The sequence below is a fragment of the Macrotis lagotis genome, chromosome 8, assembly GCF_037893015.1.
Source record: "Macrotis lagotis isolate mMagLag1 chromosome 8, bilby.v1.9.chrom.fasta, whole genome shotgun sequence".
NCBI classification, from domain to species: domain Eukaryota; kingdom Metazoa; phylum Chordata; class Mammalia; order Peramelemorphia; family Peramelidae; genus Macrotis; species Macrotis lagotis.
This window is the reverse complement of record NC_133665.1, coordinates 578,335-599,472: the sequence shown is the minus strand read 5'-3', so window position 1 is coordinate 599,472 and position 21,138 is coordinate 578,335. Positions and strand designations below refer to the sequence as shown.

At 35.0% G+C, this 21,138-nt stretch overlaps 1 protein-coding gene and 1 long non-coding RNA gene across 2 annotated transcripts in view; one reads left to right on the top strand and one right to left on the bottom strand.

Annotated features, from left to right (window-relative positions):
- The window catches only part of LOC141495157 (phospholipid-transporting ATPase FetA-like), a 234,624-nt gene that overhangs the window by 139,940 nt on the left and 73,546 nt on the right, over nt 1–21,138 (bottom strand). The window contains exon 2 of the mRNA XM_074196153.1: nt 20,829–20,904. Coding sequence (XP_074052254.1) covers nt 20,829–20,871 — 43 coding nt within the window. The 5' untranslated portion in view covers nt 20,872–20,904. The remainder of the gene's footprint in view (nt 1–20,828; nt 20,905–21,138) is intronic.
- LOC141495156 (uncharacterized) lies at nt 1,059–15,919 on the top strand. The gene is made up of 4 exons (XR_012470678.1): nt 1,059–2,907; nt 5,824–5,933; nt 7,627–7,752; nt 10,139–15,919. It is a non-coding gene; the product is annotated as an uncharacterized LOC141495156 (long non-coding RNA).

Genomic DNA, 21,138 nt, shown 5'->3' with positions numbered 1-21,138 from the left:
GTAAAAACTGACAGATTGCTTTCCGTGGGGGTGGGGAGGTGGGGGAGGGAAATAAGATTGGGGGGAAAATTGTAAAACTCAAATAATATCTTTAATAAAAATTAATTTAAATAATAAACATACATGATTCTGAAACTATAAAAATAAATCCAAGCAGCTGACAGTCAGTCAACCTACTCCTGCCTTAAAAAAAATATAATGATGTCAAGGCTCTTTTCCTGATCATGACTTTCAGCTATTCCAATAATTTTAAAATTATCTTTCCTAAATCTGTTTTCCATATCAGTTGTTTTTTTCAATGAGATATTTCACATTTTCTTCTAATTTTTCATTTTTTGGGTTTTGAAGTAATGAGTCCTGATTTCTCATAAATTCAGCAATCTCCCTGAGTTCTATTCTTTGTCTGAAGGATTTGTTTTTCTCAGAGAGTTTTTTTTAATCTCTTTTTCCATCTGGCCAATTTTGCTTTTCAAAGCATTCTTCTCCTCACCAACTTTTTGAACTGTTTTATCCATTTGACCTAAGCTGGTTTTTAGAATGCTATTTTCTTCAGCATTGTTTTGTATTTCCTTGACTAGGCTGTTGACTTCATTTTCATGTTTTTCCTGCACCTCTCTCATTTCTTTTCCCAGTTTTTCTTCTACCTCCCTCATTTGCTTTTCAAAGTCTTTTTTGAGCTCCGTCATAGCCTGATCCAAATTTCTGTTTTTCTTGGCGTCTTTAGATGCAGGAGTTTGTGTTTCCTCATCTTCAGACAGAGTATATTGATCCTTCTTTGGACCATAGGTAATGTATTTCTTTTTTGTCTGCTTGCTCATTTTCCCAGCCTAAGCCTGTTTTGGGGGTGCTTCCTGAGCTTTTGGGACACTCCCACAAGGGTCTCAGTGTGTGAGGCTCTGTCCTCCCTCCTGGTCTGTGAATGACCATATGTGCCCCGCTCTGCTATGGGGCTGAGGTGGAGGGGGCCCCCTGCTGTTCTATGGGGGAGCCTGAAATGTGATCAGAATCTGAATGTGTTCAGATCCCCAGAGTCCTTTTCCAGGGGCATAGCACAGAACTTGGCAGTCTTTCTTTACTCCCTTCCCTCAGCTCAATGGTCTCATGCCTTGGGGGCTCCCTGCTTACTGGCTCTGCCTGCTTCTTTTTCCTGGATTTGGAATGCAGTGGTCAGGCTGCTAGCTGTGTGTCCTGAGGGCTGGAGTTCAGGTGCTAGCTCTGGCAGAGGTCCCCACTGTTCCCCCAATTTGTGCCTGGTGCTCTCTGGGGTATAGCTCAGGAAACTCCCCTGCTGCTGGGAGCCACGGCTCCCAGTGCCCTGGGGCTGCCTCTGGGAGGCTGAAGTTCTTTCACTCTGGCGGACCACCCCTCTAACCCCAGGGAGCAGAGCCTTTCTGCTCTTTTCCAGGTTACCTTGAGTAGGAGAACTGCCTCACAGAGTCCCTCTGTGGGTTCTGTCTCTTGAAAATTTAGTTAAAGTCCTTGGTTTCAAAGATTTATGAGACAGCGCCTAAGACAGGATCCGCTCTTCTCGCCATCTTGGCTCAACCCCCCCCAACAATTTTTTAAAGTTTGAGCTCCAAGTTCTACCCCTCCCTTCCTATCTTACTCCCCCAATTCTTGAGATGGTAAGTAATCCAATAATCCAATGTAGGTTATATAATCCATGTTAATATAAAAATATAAATTAATGTATAATGTGGGCAATCATGTAAAACATTACCATGTTATTCATTTTGCACAAGCAAACTCAAATGGGAAAAAAGGAATTGAAAAAATAGTATGTTTCAGTCTGTTCTATTGAAATTTCAAGCTGGGACAAATAGACAGATTCAAACCTGAGTCTTGAAGAGTGCAAAGCAAGACAGTGAGCAGATTTTACCTGGATCACATCACTCTGGAAATATTGAAAACTTGCAAGTCTCCAGCCTGAGCTGAGAAAGCAGAAGGATGGAAGAGCACAGAAGGAAGCTTAGGCAAAATATTCCAACACAAAGTAACATAAAATTCTAAGTTCCTATGGAGACCAGAGAGTAGATCCAAGAAGGTAGAGGGAATGGAAGCATTGTGGGAGCTCCTCTCTAAAAACTCTTCCAGATAAACCTATAAAATGTATCACATCAAAACTCTTAATGAGGAAATCCAGAAAAAGTATGTCTTTTATTAGTCTAACGCAGAATAGGGAGATATGGAGGTCTGTCAACAATGGTGCTGGGAGTCAGTCAGGAAGCACACCACAAGAAGTACTTGAGAGCTCAGAAACCGTGTACCAGGACAAAATGAGGTCTCATATCCAGAAAATGATTTTCCCAGTCATTCTGGGGAGCTGTGATGGACAAGTGGAGATTGGCAGCTTTATTGCTTACTACCTAGTTCTTGGTCACAGATCTAGAGCATAATAAGAAGGGGAGCCTGTGCAGGAGAATGGTGTTCCTGAGTAAGGAAGATCTAGGCTGTTTATGAAGAAAAGAAGAGGTTCAGAAGCCAGTGGCAGCAACAGTAGGATTAGTATGGCTCAGAGTAGAGTCTCACATCCAGTATCTAGACCAATCTGAAGAGGAATGACTAGAGCAAGAATCCCAGCCAAGAATCCCTAAACTTCTGCTACTTGAACCAATGGTTTTTGAGTTGGCTAATAAGGACAGGGTCCAGCAGCAGTCCACTCTTGTACAACTATGAACAGGGCAGCAACTTGGAGAGCTTAGATCAGGAAGGAAGCAATCAGACTTTATCCTGGATCAGACTACTTTGGGAGCTTTGAAAACCTAAAGATTTCTAGCCTGTCCCTGAGATCCTGGAATTGATATAACATCCAATGCCCTAAGAAAGCAGTAACAAGATCAATCCAGACCTTCCCTACAGAAGAAGTGTGGCATACTCCAGTCCTAAAATCAAATCTGAAGTGAGGAGGTAAGTTGTAATAATGTGAGAAAATAAAAGTGGTAGGGATTCAAGACACAAATCCAGAAGAGAATGACTTCAAAATATCCAAAAAGAATGCCTCAGAGAGAAACACAGCTCAGATACAAAACCAACTAGAATTCCTGGGAAGTTTGGGGGTGTTTTGTTTCTGTTTTTAAGAGTTAAAATGTTTTTAAAAATGGAATAAGGTAGAATCTCTTTTTATGGTGGCAAAGAATTGGAAACTGATGGAATGCCCATCAATTGGGGAATGGCTAAACAAAGTGTGGTATATGAATGTAGTGGTAATTACTATGCTATATGAAATGACAAAGAAGTAAATTTCAGGCTTATATGAACTGATGCAAAGTAAAGTGAGCAGAATCAGGAGAACATTGTACACAGTAACTACAATACTCTATGGTGATCAACTAAATGACTTAGTTATTTTCAGCAATGTGTGATTCAGGCAATCCCATAATATTTCTCTCTGTATTTTTTTTAAGATATTTTCCTTTGGTTCTGTGTCTTCCTTCACAACATTACTAATATGGTAATGTTTACATGACTGAACATGTATAACTCCTAACAAATTGCATTCTGTCTCAAGGAGGGAGGAAGAGCAAAAATTGGGAACACTCAAATTGTTCAAACAAATGTTAAAAATTGTTACATATTAAAAAAATTAACGGGGAAATATTATCTTAAAAATGAAATGAGAAAATTTGAAGAAAAAAATGAAGAAAGAATTAGCAATTTGGTATGAGGTACAAAACCTTATCCAAATAACAATTTCTATGAGAATTAAAATGAACCTAATTGAAGACACTGTCACCAAGGGACAACAAGATATATTAAAACCAAATCCTAAAAGGATGTAACAGAGGAAAAATAAATATTTAATGAGAGGATTCTGAAGAATTTCTACTTTTTTCTCTTAAGAATTTCTGATGAGAAGACTAGAATTGTGGAGAAACTTTGGAGTTCAAACATTAGCTAATGAGAAACATAAAAAGATAAAGATGCATGAACTAAGGGACTAATGAGGATAAATCACTTATGTTTAAATATAGGAAAATGATAATTGTGTACCTTCTGAGCATTCTAATCATCAGGGGTCACAGAGATAGTCTAATTAAACAAGATCTCAAAGTGATTTTTATGTCTTTATAATCTTAAGAGAAGACTGGGAAGAGAGGAGAAAAGGATTATTTTGGGAAGTGGGGGCAAGGAGGAAATATAGAATATAATATAATCAAGGTTTTTAAATAGATATTTATACAAACAGGGAGGAGGGGTGATGGAGTATCTGTCACTTAACACTTAAACATCACTTTCATATGAACTGGTCAAAAGAAGGAAGAATACACACACAATATTTGGATACAGAACTACATTTCATTCAATGGTAAAATAGAAGGGAAAGGGAATAAGGGAAGAGGGAAAATCAGAAGGGACAAACTGCAAAGATGTACAAAAATATTTGTAACTTTTTTAAGGTGGCAAAGAATGGGAATTTGAGGGATTGCCCATAAATTGGAGAATGATTGAACAAGATATGGAATATAAATGTGATAGAATACTGTTATGCTAAACTCTTATCAATATAATGACTAATTAGGGTTTCAGAGAACTAATGATGAAACATTTTGCCCATCTTTATATAAAGGACTGAGGATCTTAGAATGTACAATGAAATAAAATGGTCAATGAAGAAATTTGTTTTGACTATACATGTTTGTAATACATTTTGTTTTTCCTGAATTCAGTTGAGAGAAGAGTGATCTTGTCTGATTAAAATAAGTAAAATTTTAAAAAATTTAAATTAAAAAAAAGGCTGGATAAAATGAGGGAATAAAGAATTCCATCAAAAGAGCCCTGATGTGGGCAGCTAGGTGGTGGAGTGGGCAAGTCACTTAACCCCATTGCCTTGCTAAAATAAAACAAAAACCAAAAGAGCCATGATGGTGAAGGGGAAGCTAAAGACACAAAATTAGAAGAGAATGAAAAGAAAACATCTATAAGCAATTTTTTTTTTTAGTTTTTGCAAGGCAATGGGGTTAAGTGGCTTGCCTAAGGCCACACAACTAGGTAATTATTAAACGTCTGAGGCTGAATTTGAACTCAGTTACTCCTGACTCCAGGGCTGGTGCTCTATCCACTGTGCCACCTAGCTGCCCCTATAAGCAAAAGTTTTAAAGAAAAAATGAAACAGATACAAGTTCATCTAGAATCCCCAGAAGTTAAAGAGCAAAAAAAAAAAGAACTAAAAATAATTTTTTAAAAACAAAAGACAATAATAAAGAAAAAAGAGAAAGAATTGAGAAGGAAACTAACAACTTTATCAGAGTTCCAGGATATAAAATAAACTCACACAAATCATCAGTATTTCTCTTTATTACTAACAAAATCCAGCAGGAAGAGATAGAAAGACAATTCTTTTTAAAATAATGAAAACTAATATAAAATACTTGGGAGTCTATCTTTCAAGACATAAATAGGAATGATATGAGCTGTTACAAAATATTCTTACACAAATTAAGAAAAAACAAAATAACTAGAGAAATATTAGCTGCTAAAGAGTAGACTAAATCAATATAATAAAAAATAATACTACCTAAATTCATTTACTTATTCAGGGCCAAATCAAACTTTGAGGTGCAGCTAGATGAGGACTCTGTGGATAGAGCACCAGCTCTGGAGTCAGGAGGACCTGAGTTCAAATCCAGCCTCAGACACTTAATACTTAGTTGTGTGACCTTAGCCAAGTCACTAAACTCCATTGTCTTACACACAGACATAGACACACAGACACATAGAAACACAGACACACAGACGCATACACACACACAAATTATTACTTTCTTTTATGTTGTAACTTCTTTTAATAAATTTCTATTTTCTTTATACACCTTCATTCCCCAGTCAAAAGAGTGATTTTGCACAGGAAGGTAATCGAACAATCAGCAACATTTATGTCAAATCAGCCAGGAGACTCTCCACCTTGACTTGGGAAATTGAATCAAGCTCCATAGGTGAGAAGCACACCCCTTTTCAGATTCAAGATTTCTAGAAAAGTAGGGAAACTTAAACTGGGCCTTTTTAGAAATTCTCCTTGTTTTGTCCTTTTGCCCTGGACTATAGTGAAAGAAGGTTGAGTTTTGTGTTGAGAGATCACCAAAGGTGTAGTGTTGTGCTTATCGCATTTGGGCTTATTTAGGTCTGTCCCATGTTGAGTCAGACTGACTAATTTTTAAAATTTTCTTTTTATCTTTACTTAAGACACTGGTTAAGTGACTTGCTTAAGGTCACACAGCTAGGCAATTATTAAGTGTCTGAGGCTGGATTTGAACTCAGGTCCTACTGACCCCAGGGCTGATACTCTATCCACTGTGCCACCTAGCTACCCCATATTTACTGATTTCTTTTGGGAAAGAGAAATATTGTACTAAATTTTGTAATCTGATTTGTTGTGATGTTAAAATGATATTGATAATACATTGTCAGCAATCTTGTAAGTTCTTTTGTTGGTAAAGGAAGAAAATTAGTCATTTTTGTCTCATCACGTATTTATGAAATGGAATATATATGTATAAGTGTGTGTATATATTATATATATTATATGACTAAAAGTAAAATCTATTTAATGTCTGTTATTTGAAAATAAGAAAATATATTAACATTGCCTCACATTTATTAGCATAAATAAGAATTACATTGGGGTTTTAAATGTATCATATATAAGAGAATGGATTCTTGGGTAAAAAGGTCTGGAAGACAAAAGTGTAAAGATAGTGGTATATTCATTTTGCTCTTGTTCTAAGGGGAAGGAGATGTTTAAATAAGAATCTTATATTCCATGTAAATTAATAATGTATATTTAATTTTAAAGAAGTCAAGAATGTGGATTTTCTCATGATAACTGCAGACAGCTGATGTGGGGGGCTCTGACAGATGACTAAAAAAATAGCAATTATGTGGTTCCACTGTAAGGTAATTTATTGATGATTAAGATGTATTTATCAGTTATGTGATATTCTTTTGTAACAGCAAAGAAATCATATTAACAATATTTGGGTATATCTTGTGAACATATAAACTATTTGAATGCTGTAATGTTAAATCCTGAAGTTAACATGTGATTGCTTTGAAGAGGTGATAAGGGAAATATCAAAAATTATGACCCCTTCTGGGATAAATCTGTGGGTTCACGTATAATGATGGAAATATTATTTTGTAAAATTTAAAAACTCATGTATTAATTGACTTGAATGCCTGGTTACTATTGTTTTACTGTACTGGAATCAATAACACATGTTAGAAATTTAAGGTGACCTAAGATATTTTAATGGTTTTAAAGAATTCTGAAACCAATCATTTGTATCTTGAAGATAGCTAGTAGTTAAATTTATGTATGGAAGTTTCTAGCTATATATATATGTAAACTGGGACTAAACTGTGGTTGTTTCATTTTAGGGAGAAGCACCTATGTAATGTGAGGAAGATAAAATAATGATAATTTGAGATTTCTCTATGGCAATCTCTAATTGATTGTTATGTAAGAAGTCTGGAGATGATGGGCAAAAAAGAGATGTTTAGTTATTTTAAACATGGTTAATAACTAGATGTATTCACTACAAAAGTTGCTTTTATAAAAATGTTCTAAATGTAAATTAGGGTTATTACATTTTTATACCTCAAAATCTGTTTATTGTGTTTCATTTACAGCACAGTCCTTAGGTACATGAGCAACAATTGAATTATGATTTTTCCCTGGATCTCTTATACTAAATTACAGCCTGGCATACTCTTGATTCTCCTTAGTACTCAAGTCACCTGAAGCCCTGGCTATAGGTAATTTCTATATTACAATGTATTATAGATAATTGATCTGTCTGACATCAGGTAATGTTAAAGTAGAAAGACAACAATATGCCAATGAAACCATTAGCCCTATGGGGTTCGATGTTAATACTGAAGATGGAGTGAGTGGCTTTTGATAGAATGACCCTAGCCTCAACTGGGGTAGGATTCTCTTAAAGTAATACCTCACCTGGCAGGCCTGGAGCCTGGCTCATTGAAAAGGAGTGCCTGTATGACTTCTGCCTGTAAAGGACATCTAATTCATAAGGTAACATGTCCTCTTGTCCCTCTCTGCTCTGTAATATCAAATTGCCATGATCATTCTATGTGCATGATAATTAAGTATGAGAGTGAGCCATTGGAATTCTTATCTTCTAAATTTTAAATAATTGCCAAGTATTTTGTCTTGACCTTTTAATATAGCATTTGACTTTTTATCACAAGTTCACTTAAGGAAAAGAAGTATCAGTATGGCTGCCTATATCAGAATAATGCCTACTTGTCTATCTTTTAATTTTTTGTTCATTCTAAACATGGCCAAAGCTAAATTAGAAATTTTTGTTGCAAATTACTTTTTGGACATGTGCAGTTTTAAAATGCTTATTCAGTAATTTGTTTATACTATTTTTGAGCTTTTGTTTACAACTTAATGTGGCATCCATTAACAAATCTGTGTTCTTATAAAAGGCTTAGGATGATAAAATATAATTCTTGCTCTTTATAGACATTCTAGTTTTTTCCCTAATTATTGGACCTCTGTTAAATAGTTTTCTCTGTTAAAATATCTCTCTGTTTTTTTGCTTGCTCAATTTTTTTTCCCTTGAGTTTCATTTCTCAAGATCAGCCTCTACAAGATGCCAGTCAAATGCCAGCCAATCTGTGGACCCTGCCTCAATGAAGTTTCCATTGCAATGCATTCATCTCCAAATGGATTCTGAAAGGCCCAGAACAATCTGGGTCCCTAATAATTTGAGAGGAGAATATGATGCAGAGAACCATGGGCATAGAGAGTGTTGAGGCCAGTTGGAGACAAATTTTGTAGATCTTTTGGTTGAACTGTTAAGGAAATCTTCCTTCTTTCTTTATCCCTGTTAAAATATTCCTTTACTCTACCTTAGGTCACAGCCTGACCTTTCAATCTAGTCTAGATTGCATCCTCTTTTGGTTGGAACAGCCAGGTCATACAGGAGCACACCTGAGACCCTCCCTACCTGAATCCAAGACCTTTGACCCCTCCCCCCAAAAGGCAAACTCTCCAATGTGGGACTTGAGACACTCCCAGGGGCACACCTCTTCACAGGGGAAATTTAAAGAGATTTCAAGAGGGGCTTGCTCTCTCTTGCTTTCCAGACTTCTGCTGAGTCTGGCAGTTGTCCTGCAAAAATTAATTAGCAATCCACATGTTTTTTTTCCCTTAATCTTTTCTTGTTTTTTTTTTTAGTTTTGCAAGGCAATCGTGTTGGTTAAGTGACTTGCCCAAGGTCACACAGCTAGTTAATTATTAACTGTCTGAGGCTGGATTTGAATTCAGGTCTTCCTGACTCTAGAACTGGTGCTCTATCCACTGGACCACCTAGCTGCCCCTCTTAATTTGTTCTGAACTTTCCTATTACTTTCTTTTGTGTTGTAACTTCTTTTTAACAAATCTCTATTTTCTTTTTATACCTGCATTCCCCTGTCAAAGGAGTGATTCTTCACAGGGGATAATTGAACAATCAGCAACAGAAATAACAAATAACTGAAAGAATATATACGTCTGTACAAATAACATACAAATGACAATTGTACAAACATGAGTGGACTGATTTAATCAAACCAAATCAAACTAGCAAAAAGAGAGTTCACATAGCTAAATAAAACAGCAGTTCATTTGGAGAACAAAAAATCTGGATAAAGAGAAATAATGGGGGAAAAAGGTGGAAATGAAAGGGGAATAAACCTTCCAGACCTCAATCTACATTAAAAAAAAATACTATCTAAATTATATGGTGTATGTTAAAATGTTTTAAGAAAACAAACTAGATAAGGAAGAATAGTTATCTAGACCCAGGAATTCAGTGTTTGATAATCTTAAATACACAAATTACCTAGGAAGATTTTTAACAAGAATTGTTGAGGAAACTAGAAAGTCAGATGTAAACTAACATCTTACCCTTTAAGATAAGATCACAGGAACACAGATTTTATACAATAAAAGCCCTTAGAAGTCATCTAAAATTAAACTGATCTATATAATTTTTAATTAATCCTGTTTATAGTTAATTGATTTTGTCCTCTAACTGCCCAAGTCCTAGTTCTTTGTCTCTGACAACTAGTTTACAGTGAGTTAAGTTTAGAAATTCACTTCTGCTAAGCCTTGTTCTTTTCTTGTCTCAAGGAAATCTGCTATCCCTGGAGTATGTGGGTGGATACCAGGGAGTCTGGTCTAGATAACACCAAGTTATCCTTCAAGGTTATCTGGTTTGCTACCCAAAGAAGTCTGGTTCACTATGTCTATCTAGGAGGGAAGAACATGTTGCTGCTTTCTCAGTCCCAACTTCCAAGCAATCACATTATTCCCTACATATCAGATATGTTACTAATCATGCTGTCATCAATTCCATGATGCAACTAATCCAATAAATAATTATTTTATTATTCTTGTTCTATTCTTTGCTTATAAAAAAGAGCTGCATCATTGAAGACATGGAGAACTATGAGTGTGGGACACAACGTATTTTGCCATACTTGGATGACATATTGTTTAGTTTTGCTAAACTGCTTTTTCTCCCTTTTCTTTTTTTTTATTTTATTACCAGATATAGCTCATACAGAGGAGAATAAAAGAATATAACTGGGAATGAAGGAGCTATAAAAATTTATCAATAACAATTAAAAACTTTTTAAGAGAAGGCGATTTCAAGGGATGTGCCAATGATGAGATATGACCAATAAGTAGTAGAAAAGAGCTATTCAAATTTCCAGCACTTACTAACAGTTACAAATAGAATTAGTCAAAAGAAACCCTATTCTAAGAGCTTCCCCAGCTAAAAGATTAGATTATTATATATCTTAGGCCAAGAAATGTCTAATATTATGTATCTATATGAAGGATCATTATCAGATTATATTCTATCAAAAAATACCATAATCAGATGACTAGCTAAACTGTCAAAAGTAGAATATTAGTACATTTTTTTCTTATGAGTCCTCCAAAAATATTATCAAACAGGCAAAGAGTTTTGTGTTTCTAGATGAAGGCTAGAGGATACATCAATTGACATTCTATGAATGAGCTAGCTGAAAGTCATCTCTACCTAGTCCTGCAACCTCCAGATATAGGAGATCAGTACAAGTGGATCTTCTTTCCTTTTTACATTCTTGCTATGATAGAAAATGGAATATTCTGACACAATTTGAGGTAAAAAATGGACTTGGGTTCCACTATTATGTAAGTGATGGTAAATATTAGGCAGCTTTGTATTCTAAATATTAGTTGGTGGTTACCTGAGTAAGTTATACCACCAGTGTCAGGAGGCTTTTCAATTGTAAAATCAATGTAGATTTTAAAACTTGTTAATAAGAAAATCTAAGAAAAGACTGTGGAGTTGGACAAGAGTCAATCCAGAATAGAGAGTGTTGAGGTTAAGAACTGAGGGTTAAAGAATAAATAACTAATAACATAGCAAAATAGAACAACAGTTCATTTGGAACTCTAGGTTTCTAATTTGAGCATGGTGGAATGCCAGGGAAACAAGGCCAAAATTCCATTCCCAGTTTCTACAGGAATATAGAAGAGTTTCTAGCTTAGAACTTGTTGTGGACTCAATAAGCTGTAGACTAGATAGTTATAATGTAGATGGATCAAAAGTTTCTGTACTACTATTCCTTATTTACAATTGCAATTCCTGAATATTAAGTTTCCTCTAGAAAATTTAATTCTTATAAAACATATAGGAAGCAAATGAACTCCAGATATGAAAAGCCAAGAATTGCTTTTCTTCCTCCTCAGATTCCCAAAACTATTTATATACAAGCATATTTTACTGATGCAAAAATGACCTGAGAGAAAAACAGCTCTTCCCTCTGAAAGAATTAGCAGATAGTGATAATTCAAAATAATAGGTTCCTCAAAGTTGGGGATAGATTTGAGTTGTTGGAAGTGGTCAGGATAATGGGTTACTTAAGACAAATATGGTATTTTAATTACTAGTGAACGATAGTATTCCCAAATCAAGGTGAAATAAGTTTACTGGATTGTAGAAGAAAGGGAACAATATGTTGGGGAACCAAGAAAGACTTCCTAGAAAAGATGAAATTTGATCAATATGTCTATTTTAGACATCAGTTTCAATAGGAAAGGGTCAATTCTCTGTCCAATAACTTAAGATAGAACTTTTAGGAGAGGCTAATAAAAGGACAATCATTCTACTCATTAAACACTTCTACCTACTAAAATCAAAGTAATCCAATTATGGCACTGAAAAATCATTGTTAAAGGCTTATAAAATTAAAGCTCTAAACTTTGTGGTAGGCCTTGGGCAGAACAGGGAAAAGGACCTTTATACTCTCCAGGCAAAGTTTGAAAATTATACAGTCACATCATATTAGAATATTATGCCATTAGGTTACTGTTCATCAAGGCTTCAAGCCTTTACTAAAATATGTACATCTTGACATACCATAAAATAAATATGCACTGCAACTTTTGAGGATTGTTATTTTTTTAAAAAGGTAAAATAAATGATGTCCTTCATTTTCCCTTCCCCATTCACCTCCCTTTTTCTCCCACCCCAGAACTCTTGTACTGTACTCTTGTTGGTTTCCTACCTTTCCTAGCCCTAGTCAGAGCTTTAGTGATAAGAGGTTCACTTTCACCATCTTCATGTACTTGGGGGGAATTGTTATAAATCATAGAAAAGTTTAGAAAGGAAAATATGTTAAGTAGGTTATTTCTTGCTTGTCCTAGTGTCATGGTAACAATAAATAATAAAACATTCTATACAGACTACAGTTAAGTTCCTAGCTAAAATTTTATCTCTCAAATGCATATAACTTCCAAAAAAAGAATGCCCTATACAAATTGCTAGTAAGTTATCTTGCCAGATACATCTCCCATTATAAATTAACTAACTGACTTATAAATCAAACTCAAAAGCTTGCAAAAGGATGAATGCAAAATGTAAATCAATCTCTTATAAGTCTGTTATAAAGTGATTTCATAGAGCCTTATTATACTTGTTTGAACTGATCAAATGAAATTTATTATCAGAAAAGAAGAGAACAGAATCTGATGATAAAATGAAATAATCCTTGAGGTTCAGGGTAGGTATCTATCCAGATGGTTTTACCAACTTAATTAACTGCAGACATCTACCCTGTCCCACTAATCCCTTCTCAAACTACAGCAGAACTTCCAAATTAAAGAAGATTTCTGGAAAACAATGAATGTTGTCAATTTTTCCCCTTCTCCCACAAGAAATCACACAATTGGAGACAGCATTTAAATTGTTCCTCAATCTCATTTCCCTAGACCATATTATCACAACTTCTTTAGTTTTTCTACCTAGATGCTTTACCAAAATGTCAATACACACACACAAAAGAATTTTACCAATTCAGAAGAGTCACCTGTACTTTCTGGCTCTTGAATATCATACTAGTGTCATCACAAACCAGGCTCTATTGCTGATTTATAACTAACCTATAAATACACTGTAATTGAGAGACTTCTCTCTGCCATACTTTTGGCTTCATCTGCTTTCTCTATGCTTCTCTATGCTTTCTCTATTATTTATGTAATATGGTCCCTAAATCTACAGATTATATCTCTAATCTCTAATGATTGCTTTGAATTATTTCCTCAGATTTTAGCAACCTCAGATAACTTGTTGGGCACAAACATATTGGGTTCTGTATCACAATATAAAATCTGATATGCCATTAGGCCCAAGGCTTTATTTAGTGAATTGCTATGGGTTCTCTATAACTCTAAAATCAATTGTTCATCCAGCTCAAAGTTCTGTGATATAATATTTAACTTTGAAAGTTATATAAGTTTCCGACTTTTAGGCAAACAAAATGGGAGTTAGAGAACCACAGGCCATCATATCTTGCATAGGCTTTCTTTGTTGGCAATAGCTTTGAAAAGCATCTGTTAGGACTATTAGAAATCAAGTGCATTCTAATTAATATCAACCCTTATACCAAATTCCCTACCTTTGAACAAGTTTTCCTAGCCTGTTAAGGAGAATGTTGTAAGTGGGTGGATGCAAACAAATGACATATTGAATCTAGTCTCTTCTTTACCTCCAGGGCCCTTCCCTGAGATTGAATGGAACTTTTATGACTATAGCCTATTCCTCATCTTGCAAACTGACAGGCATTTGCTTTGTCTTGATATTTTTTTCAATTACTTAGGTCTTAGCCCTTTTTGTAAGTTATTTAACCTTCTTAAATTTTAATTTCTTTTACAGAATGAGAGTACTGAAATTATCTCTCAGGTTCTTTAACTCTGGCTTTCATGATAAGGATTCTGTTTCTTCAAGACTGAAAGTATCTTTCCATGTTTTCTGAGAAACTCCATGAGATTCCTCATCCACCTTGTTATGAGGTTCTCTTCCCTCTCCTTTCACAAATTTCTTCTTGAAGCAGACCCCAAGAATGATAATGGAGGGGCAAAAAATGACTTCAAATACTCTGAAAGTGGCAAATGGAAAACTGGATTTTTACCACTTTACAAGGTAAAAGAAAGAGAATAGGAAATGATCCATCTAACCTTTCTAAGCTTTGATTTCTTCATCTATAAAATAAGGAGTTTGGATCAAAAGATCTCTAATATACTTTTAAGTTCTATGCACTATGATCTTTTGAGATTGAAGAATCAAAGTCCAGAACAAGACTGGGGATCATAGAGGTATACTGGTTCTTTGATTCTTGTCTTTCATTATTGAAGAAGACCAAAATGACATCACTATGTTTGAAACAAATTACAGGGTATCCTTCTGTGGCTGATCAAACCAATATGAATTTGGGATGCTTCACCACAAGTTGGGCACAAATAATCCATGTGAACATTTGGGGCGGGTACTCCAAATTTACAGATGTCACATTTCCTTTGCGCTATTTCAATTCTGCCTTCCTCATAGAATGCAGCACTCTAACTAAGGAGGGCATGGCCTCAATGTCAGCTACCACACTAATGGCAAATTGTTCAACTTGAAAAGGCTACAAGCCAAGACCAAAGTGGAGGGAGTGTTGGTGCATGATCTTCTGTTTGCAGGTATGGATAGATTCTTTGCTGCTTGTTCTAACTTAGGTCTAATTGTGCTAATTAACACCAAGAAAATGCAGATGCTTCATCAGCCAGCACCACACCATCCATATGTTGGAACTGTGGATTACAGAAAATGGAGAAATTTTGAGCACTATAGGCAAATTCACTTACCTTGCCAGTGTCCTTTCCAAGGAGGTACACATTGACAAAGAGGTTGACATTCACATTGATAGAGCTAGCTCAGTATGTAGGATGCTCCAAAAGAAAGTATGGGAGAGAAGAGGTGTTAGACTGACTACCAAACTGAAGGTCTACAGAGCCACTGTGCTGACCTCCTTGCAATTTGTCTATGAAACCTGGACAGTCTACCAGCTCCATGTCAGGAAACTGAACTGCTTCCATTTAAATTGTCTTAGGAAGGTTCTGACTATCACCTGGCAGGAGAAGATATAAGACACTGAGGTCCTTTCTAAACTGCCTAGCATTCCAACATCACTCCAGAGAGTACAACTACAATGGGCTGGACACATTAGAATGCCAGATGTAGGCTTGCCAAAAAAACTGTTTTATGGAGAACTCACAAAGGGCAAGGGCTCACAGGAGGGTCAGAAGAAGTGATACCAAGACACCCTGAAGGTCTCTTTGAAGAATTTTAGAACTGACAGTATAACATGGGAAACAATGGCACAGGACCACCCAGTATAGGAGTGTATACAAATTACATATGGAAGACATATGTATTAGAGATGGAAGGCAAAGAGAGAGGAGAAGGGGATGGCAATTTGCTTGCCCATTATTCAAGTAAAACTATTATTCTGCGGCTTTTTCTATAAGGTGGAGACTCCGTTTGATGCCAACATTCTTAGAAAGATAACATTTTGGGGTATTTAGTTCTTATCCTAATCTCTCCACAAATTCACTATTCTTCAAAAGCTAAATCGAATATGAATATAAAGAAAATAATTTTATTTAAAAAAATAAGCCCAGAATGAATGAATTCTAGGTTGGTATTCAAGGGAAAACAGGCCTAAACTTGGAAAGCACATTGTTCCTAAGACCAGAATTCAATTTCCTTCTTTTTTTTAAATTCCTGGAAACTCCTTAAAAATCTGGGGATAACATTTCTATTTTGTCTCTCTTTATACTAGCTTATGGAAAAATAGTTTTTTTCTTTTATTTAAAAAAATCACAGCTATTGTGTATTTCTCTTTTCTTTATAGCAATTACTATCAGCAATCTTTATATCAGGAATTGATCCCCAGTTAATCAAGATACCTTGAAATCATTTGTAACTGTTCCGTTATCTTCTCCCACATCTTGGAAGATGATCACTTAGTACTACCAATATTACTGACGTTGCAATGGATTGGCATTAAAGTAGTTAGCTCTGATAACTCAACTAGATAGCTATCAAATGTGACCTGTTCTACTTTCTGGAAAAGTTCATTTCACATAGCCCTATCTTCAAGATCCAGAACATAATGGTTTAGAACATCTTCAAAATTACTAGTTTTTCACAATTAAGTATGTACATTTCTGTACATGCATGAAACTCTATCAGGAATAATACCATGGGTTTTAAAATAATGCTTGTTGATATTTGAGTTAAAAACAATACCTACTTATACCTTGGGATCTCAGAAGATAGAGAGGAGGCAAATGCTTATAACAAGCATGTTACCTCCCAGCTGAAAAACTGAATGAAAGAAAATTTTAAATTAGCCATGAGTTCAGCTTAAAAGAGTCATCAAGAATGCCCATCAATTGGGGAATGGCTAAACAAATTGTGGTATGTAATTATTATGGTATATTATTCTGCTATAACAAATGATAAGCAATGCTTTCAGGAAAATTTGGAAAGACTTACATGAGTTGATGCAAAGTGAAATGTACTGTGTACAAAGTAAGAGCAATATTGTAAGATGATCAGCTGTGATTTTCTCAGCAATACTGTGACCAAGACAAATCTGAAGGACTTATGATAAAGAGTGCTATTCATCCCAAGAAAGCTAATGGTGTCCGAATATAGAATGAAACATACTCTTTTTTAAAAACTTTACTTTTCTTGAGTTTTCTTTTTTGGGGAGAGGGTCTATGTTTATGCTAAAAATTGCTTTAACATGGAACAAGGAAAAAATACTAAATTAAAAAATATTAACAAAAAAGAGTTCCCAAGAACACAAACATTATGATGCTCAAGTTCATTGTCAAGAATTCCAGCAAAGGAACAGTGTCTTACTCAATAATAACAACTACCACCCTGGTGTTCAAATTAGAAGACTGATAGAAAGGTACTCTACAGAAAGTAGTTATAAGAGTCTGGATAACTGGCTTATTTTCAAAGAGGTCCCAGAAAATGAGGAGTCTCTGTAAAGACCACTGTAATCGACTATTACACATAGGGGAAACAGACAGTGTTCAAGAGAAAAGAAGTAATGGAAAATTTGCTAAGCCAACTGAGAAAGACTACTTGCCAATTGAAAAAATGAGCCAGATAATAGCTCTTAGTAGTGTATCTGTACCATTGCTGTCTATATAGGGTATTTTAAACCAGTGAGAAGCTTTCAGGAAAGCCCTCCTCTGGGGAAGGGAGTGAAGTCTAACTAACCCTGTCTGAAGGAGTGGGCTGTGCTATAAAGTAGGCCTGATTATTACCAAAAACATTGACTCTAAGAGTTAGTAGGAAAAGTCAGATGGGGTTCCACCTTTGGAATAGAAGAGAAACCCCAAATTGAGCTAAAACAGACCAGAAGCAACCTTTCTCAGATGGATAGCAGGTTAATTACTCAGAAAGTTTGCATTTGAATTGATGTTGAAGTAAAGGGAGAGTTTAGTTTTATATTCTTTGGATATGTAACTTAACAATTATTATAGCCTATACATTTGTTTTATTCCTCCAAAATTCCTTTTTAGTATCAGTCTTTTAAAAAAATCTCTGACTCAAATGCCCAAAGAGGAAAGGCAAATACCCATGATTGTAAAATATGGAAAATGATTATCCTAGAAACAAGGTGAGAAATAATGACCTATCACTCCAACACTTTTGGAAATCCTAAAGCATTCAGTAAACTGTTACTCTGTGCCAGAAACTGTTAAATACTGGGAAAAAATATAAAGTAAAGGAAAATAGAAACAAAAAGAAGAAAACCCAGATGGAACTAGGATGTAATAGAGTCATAACCAGTATACTTATTTGCCTGTGATCCATTTATTATTTTAGTTAATAACTAAACAATTCCCTAGTTTTGAAGAGGGCACCTTGAATAGAAATTACAAATGGAACATCATATCTTGGTTCCCATCTCCCATCCCCCATCTGAAGGGAATCCCTGAAAAAAAATGGTATTAGTTGGCATATATTTACTATCCACCTGAGCTTGCTAGAGGGGGTCTCAAGACTGTTCTGGGTGACTTCCTAACATATCCAGTTCAATATAATATAAACACCTATTAGGTAGTGGGCATAGAAAAAGAAAATAAAAACAACCACAATTTTCAAGGATATAACATTCTACTGACAGATATTTGTCAACAGTTAGCAATGATTATTTGAGGAGGGTGAGATTACTTAAAACCAACAGAATCAGGAAAAGGAATGGAGTGACATATGAGCTGAATCTTGAAAAAAGCCAATGATTCTAAGAGGCAGAGGTAGGAAAGAAGTGCAGTTTTGGAATGGGTCTGAAGTCAAATTATGAGGGGCTTGTAATTCCAAGTTAAATAGTTGTATTTCATTTTAAAGACAATAAGAAAACATAGAAATTTCCTGAGTAAAGGAAAATAGTCAGACTTCCCCCCCCCCCCATTTTAAGAATTCTGGACTGAATAAAATAGGCATTTCTAGGTAATAAAGCAGAAAAAAAAGGATATTTCATGAAAAAAAGCTAATCTCTATTATGTCTACCTTGCTTTTTTATAATAAATTTAAATTGCAGCTTTCAAATATGGTTTGATTGCTTGTACTCAGTATTAAAAAAACAAAAACCAATGTTTCAATGACTGTTTCTCCTCCATTCCTTTCTTTTTTTCTGCTTTCCTCTTTCCTATCTTAACTTTACCCCCCCCTTCACTATGTTATTCTATAATCCACTAGAAAAAAAGAAAAACAAAGCTATTTAACAAATACACACAGTCAAACAAAACAAATCCCCACACTGGTCATGTCCAGAAATATATATACTGTTTTGCATATTGAGTTCATCACTCATGAAACAGCATGTTTCCTCACTATTACTCTGGAATTATAATTACTCAGTGCACTGAATCTCCCAAAGTGATTTTCCCTTATAATGATGTCATTGTATAACTTAGATCCCTGGTTCGACTCACTTCACTTTGCATCAGTTCAGTCTTCTGAATTTTTCATGATTTAATAATATTCCATTCTAATCATGTATTGTAATTGGTTTAGCCATATCACAATAGATGAGCACCCCCTTAGTTTCTAGTTTCTTGTTACTATAAAAAAGAGGTACTATAAATAACATTGTGCATTTTTCTTTCTTTGATCTTTTTGGGGTTTAGCTCTAATAGACTATCACTTAGTAAAAATCAATATGTATTGATTAATATAGATCTATGTTTAGCATAGTTAAACATGTATAGTTTATATCAGATTGCTTTCTGTCAAGGAGGAAGGGAAAGAAGGAAGAAAAATGTAAAACTCAAAATCTTACAAATAAAATGATTGTTGAAAACTACTATTACATGTAGTTAGAGGGGGAAAAAAAGGGGTTTGCATATTTTAGAGACTAGGGGCAGAGTTCCAAATGGCTCTCCAGAATGCCTAGACCAATTTGCAATTTTATCAATAGTGCATGTATGTCTTTGTTTTCCTACTGCCCCATCCAACAACTGGCCTTTTCCTCTTTTGTCATCTTTAACAATCTAATGGGTACAAATTGAAACCTTAGAGATGCTATATACAGTTACATGGTGCAGTGAATAGAGCACTGACCCTGGAGTCAGGAGGATCTGTGTTCAAATGTGGCCTCAGACACTTTATAATTTCCTAGCTGTGTGATCTTGGGCAAGTCACTTAACCTCCATGCCTTGCAAAAATAATTCCAAAAACAATTCTCTCCATTTAGCATATATATATATATATATATATATATATATATATATATATATGTATATATACATATACATACACACACACACATATATGTATATATAATTTATATATTTGTATATTTAACTGGTCTGTGAACTCTTTGACAGCAGAAACTATCTTTTCCCCAGCATTTCACACAGTGCCTAACATACAGGAGGCACTCAACAAATGTTTATTGACTTACTGAGCCTTCCTGTCTACCTAATTTTCCTTTCCTTTCCTTTCCTTTTCTTCCTATTCTTTATATTTTCTCCTTCAGGAGAAGAAGATATTTAAGATGCTCTATTTGTCTTACTTAACCTTCTCTATGCCTTCACAGTTGTAAGAAAAGAAAAGGAAAGGGAAGGACTTCTTTACCTCATATAATAAGAATGTGTAGGGTAAAAAGCATGTAAACATGGAGAAAGGGGTGAGGGAAGACAAAGTATCCCATGAACATTACTTTCTCCTGAACTGGACAAAAGAAAGAAAATTTTTCATTTATCCACAGGGAAAATATAGTAGAAATACATTCAACAGAAAAATTCTATATAGACATATACATACATATCACATGTGCAGTAGTAACAAGGTAAACAATTAAAAGCATAAAGAATTTATTAAAACAAACAATTTCCTTTCTTGAGTGACAAGCTACAAGAAAAAGTCCAAGAAAATAACATACTTTGTCACTCTATGCTTTTTAAAAATACTTACCAATTTCTTTTTGATTTCTAAATGGTACTTTAAATAGTGGCATCCCAGGCACTTGCAGCTACACTTCTAATAATTTCTGTATTGAGAACAGAAAAAATCCAAATTAGAATTTTTTTATGCAGACACTCTCCAAATCATACCAGAATTTGAGAAACTTAGTACCAGACTCCTAAAACAGAATATAATATATTTTTAAGTAATACATGCTAACACTTAAAAATTATATGCCTCGACTTCTGGCCAAGATGGCGGAGAAAAATTATATGCCCCAACTTCTGGCCAAGATGGCGGAGAGAAGACAGGCACAGTT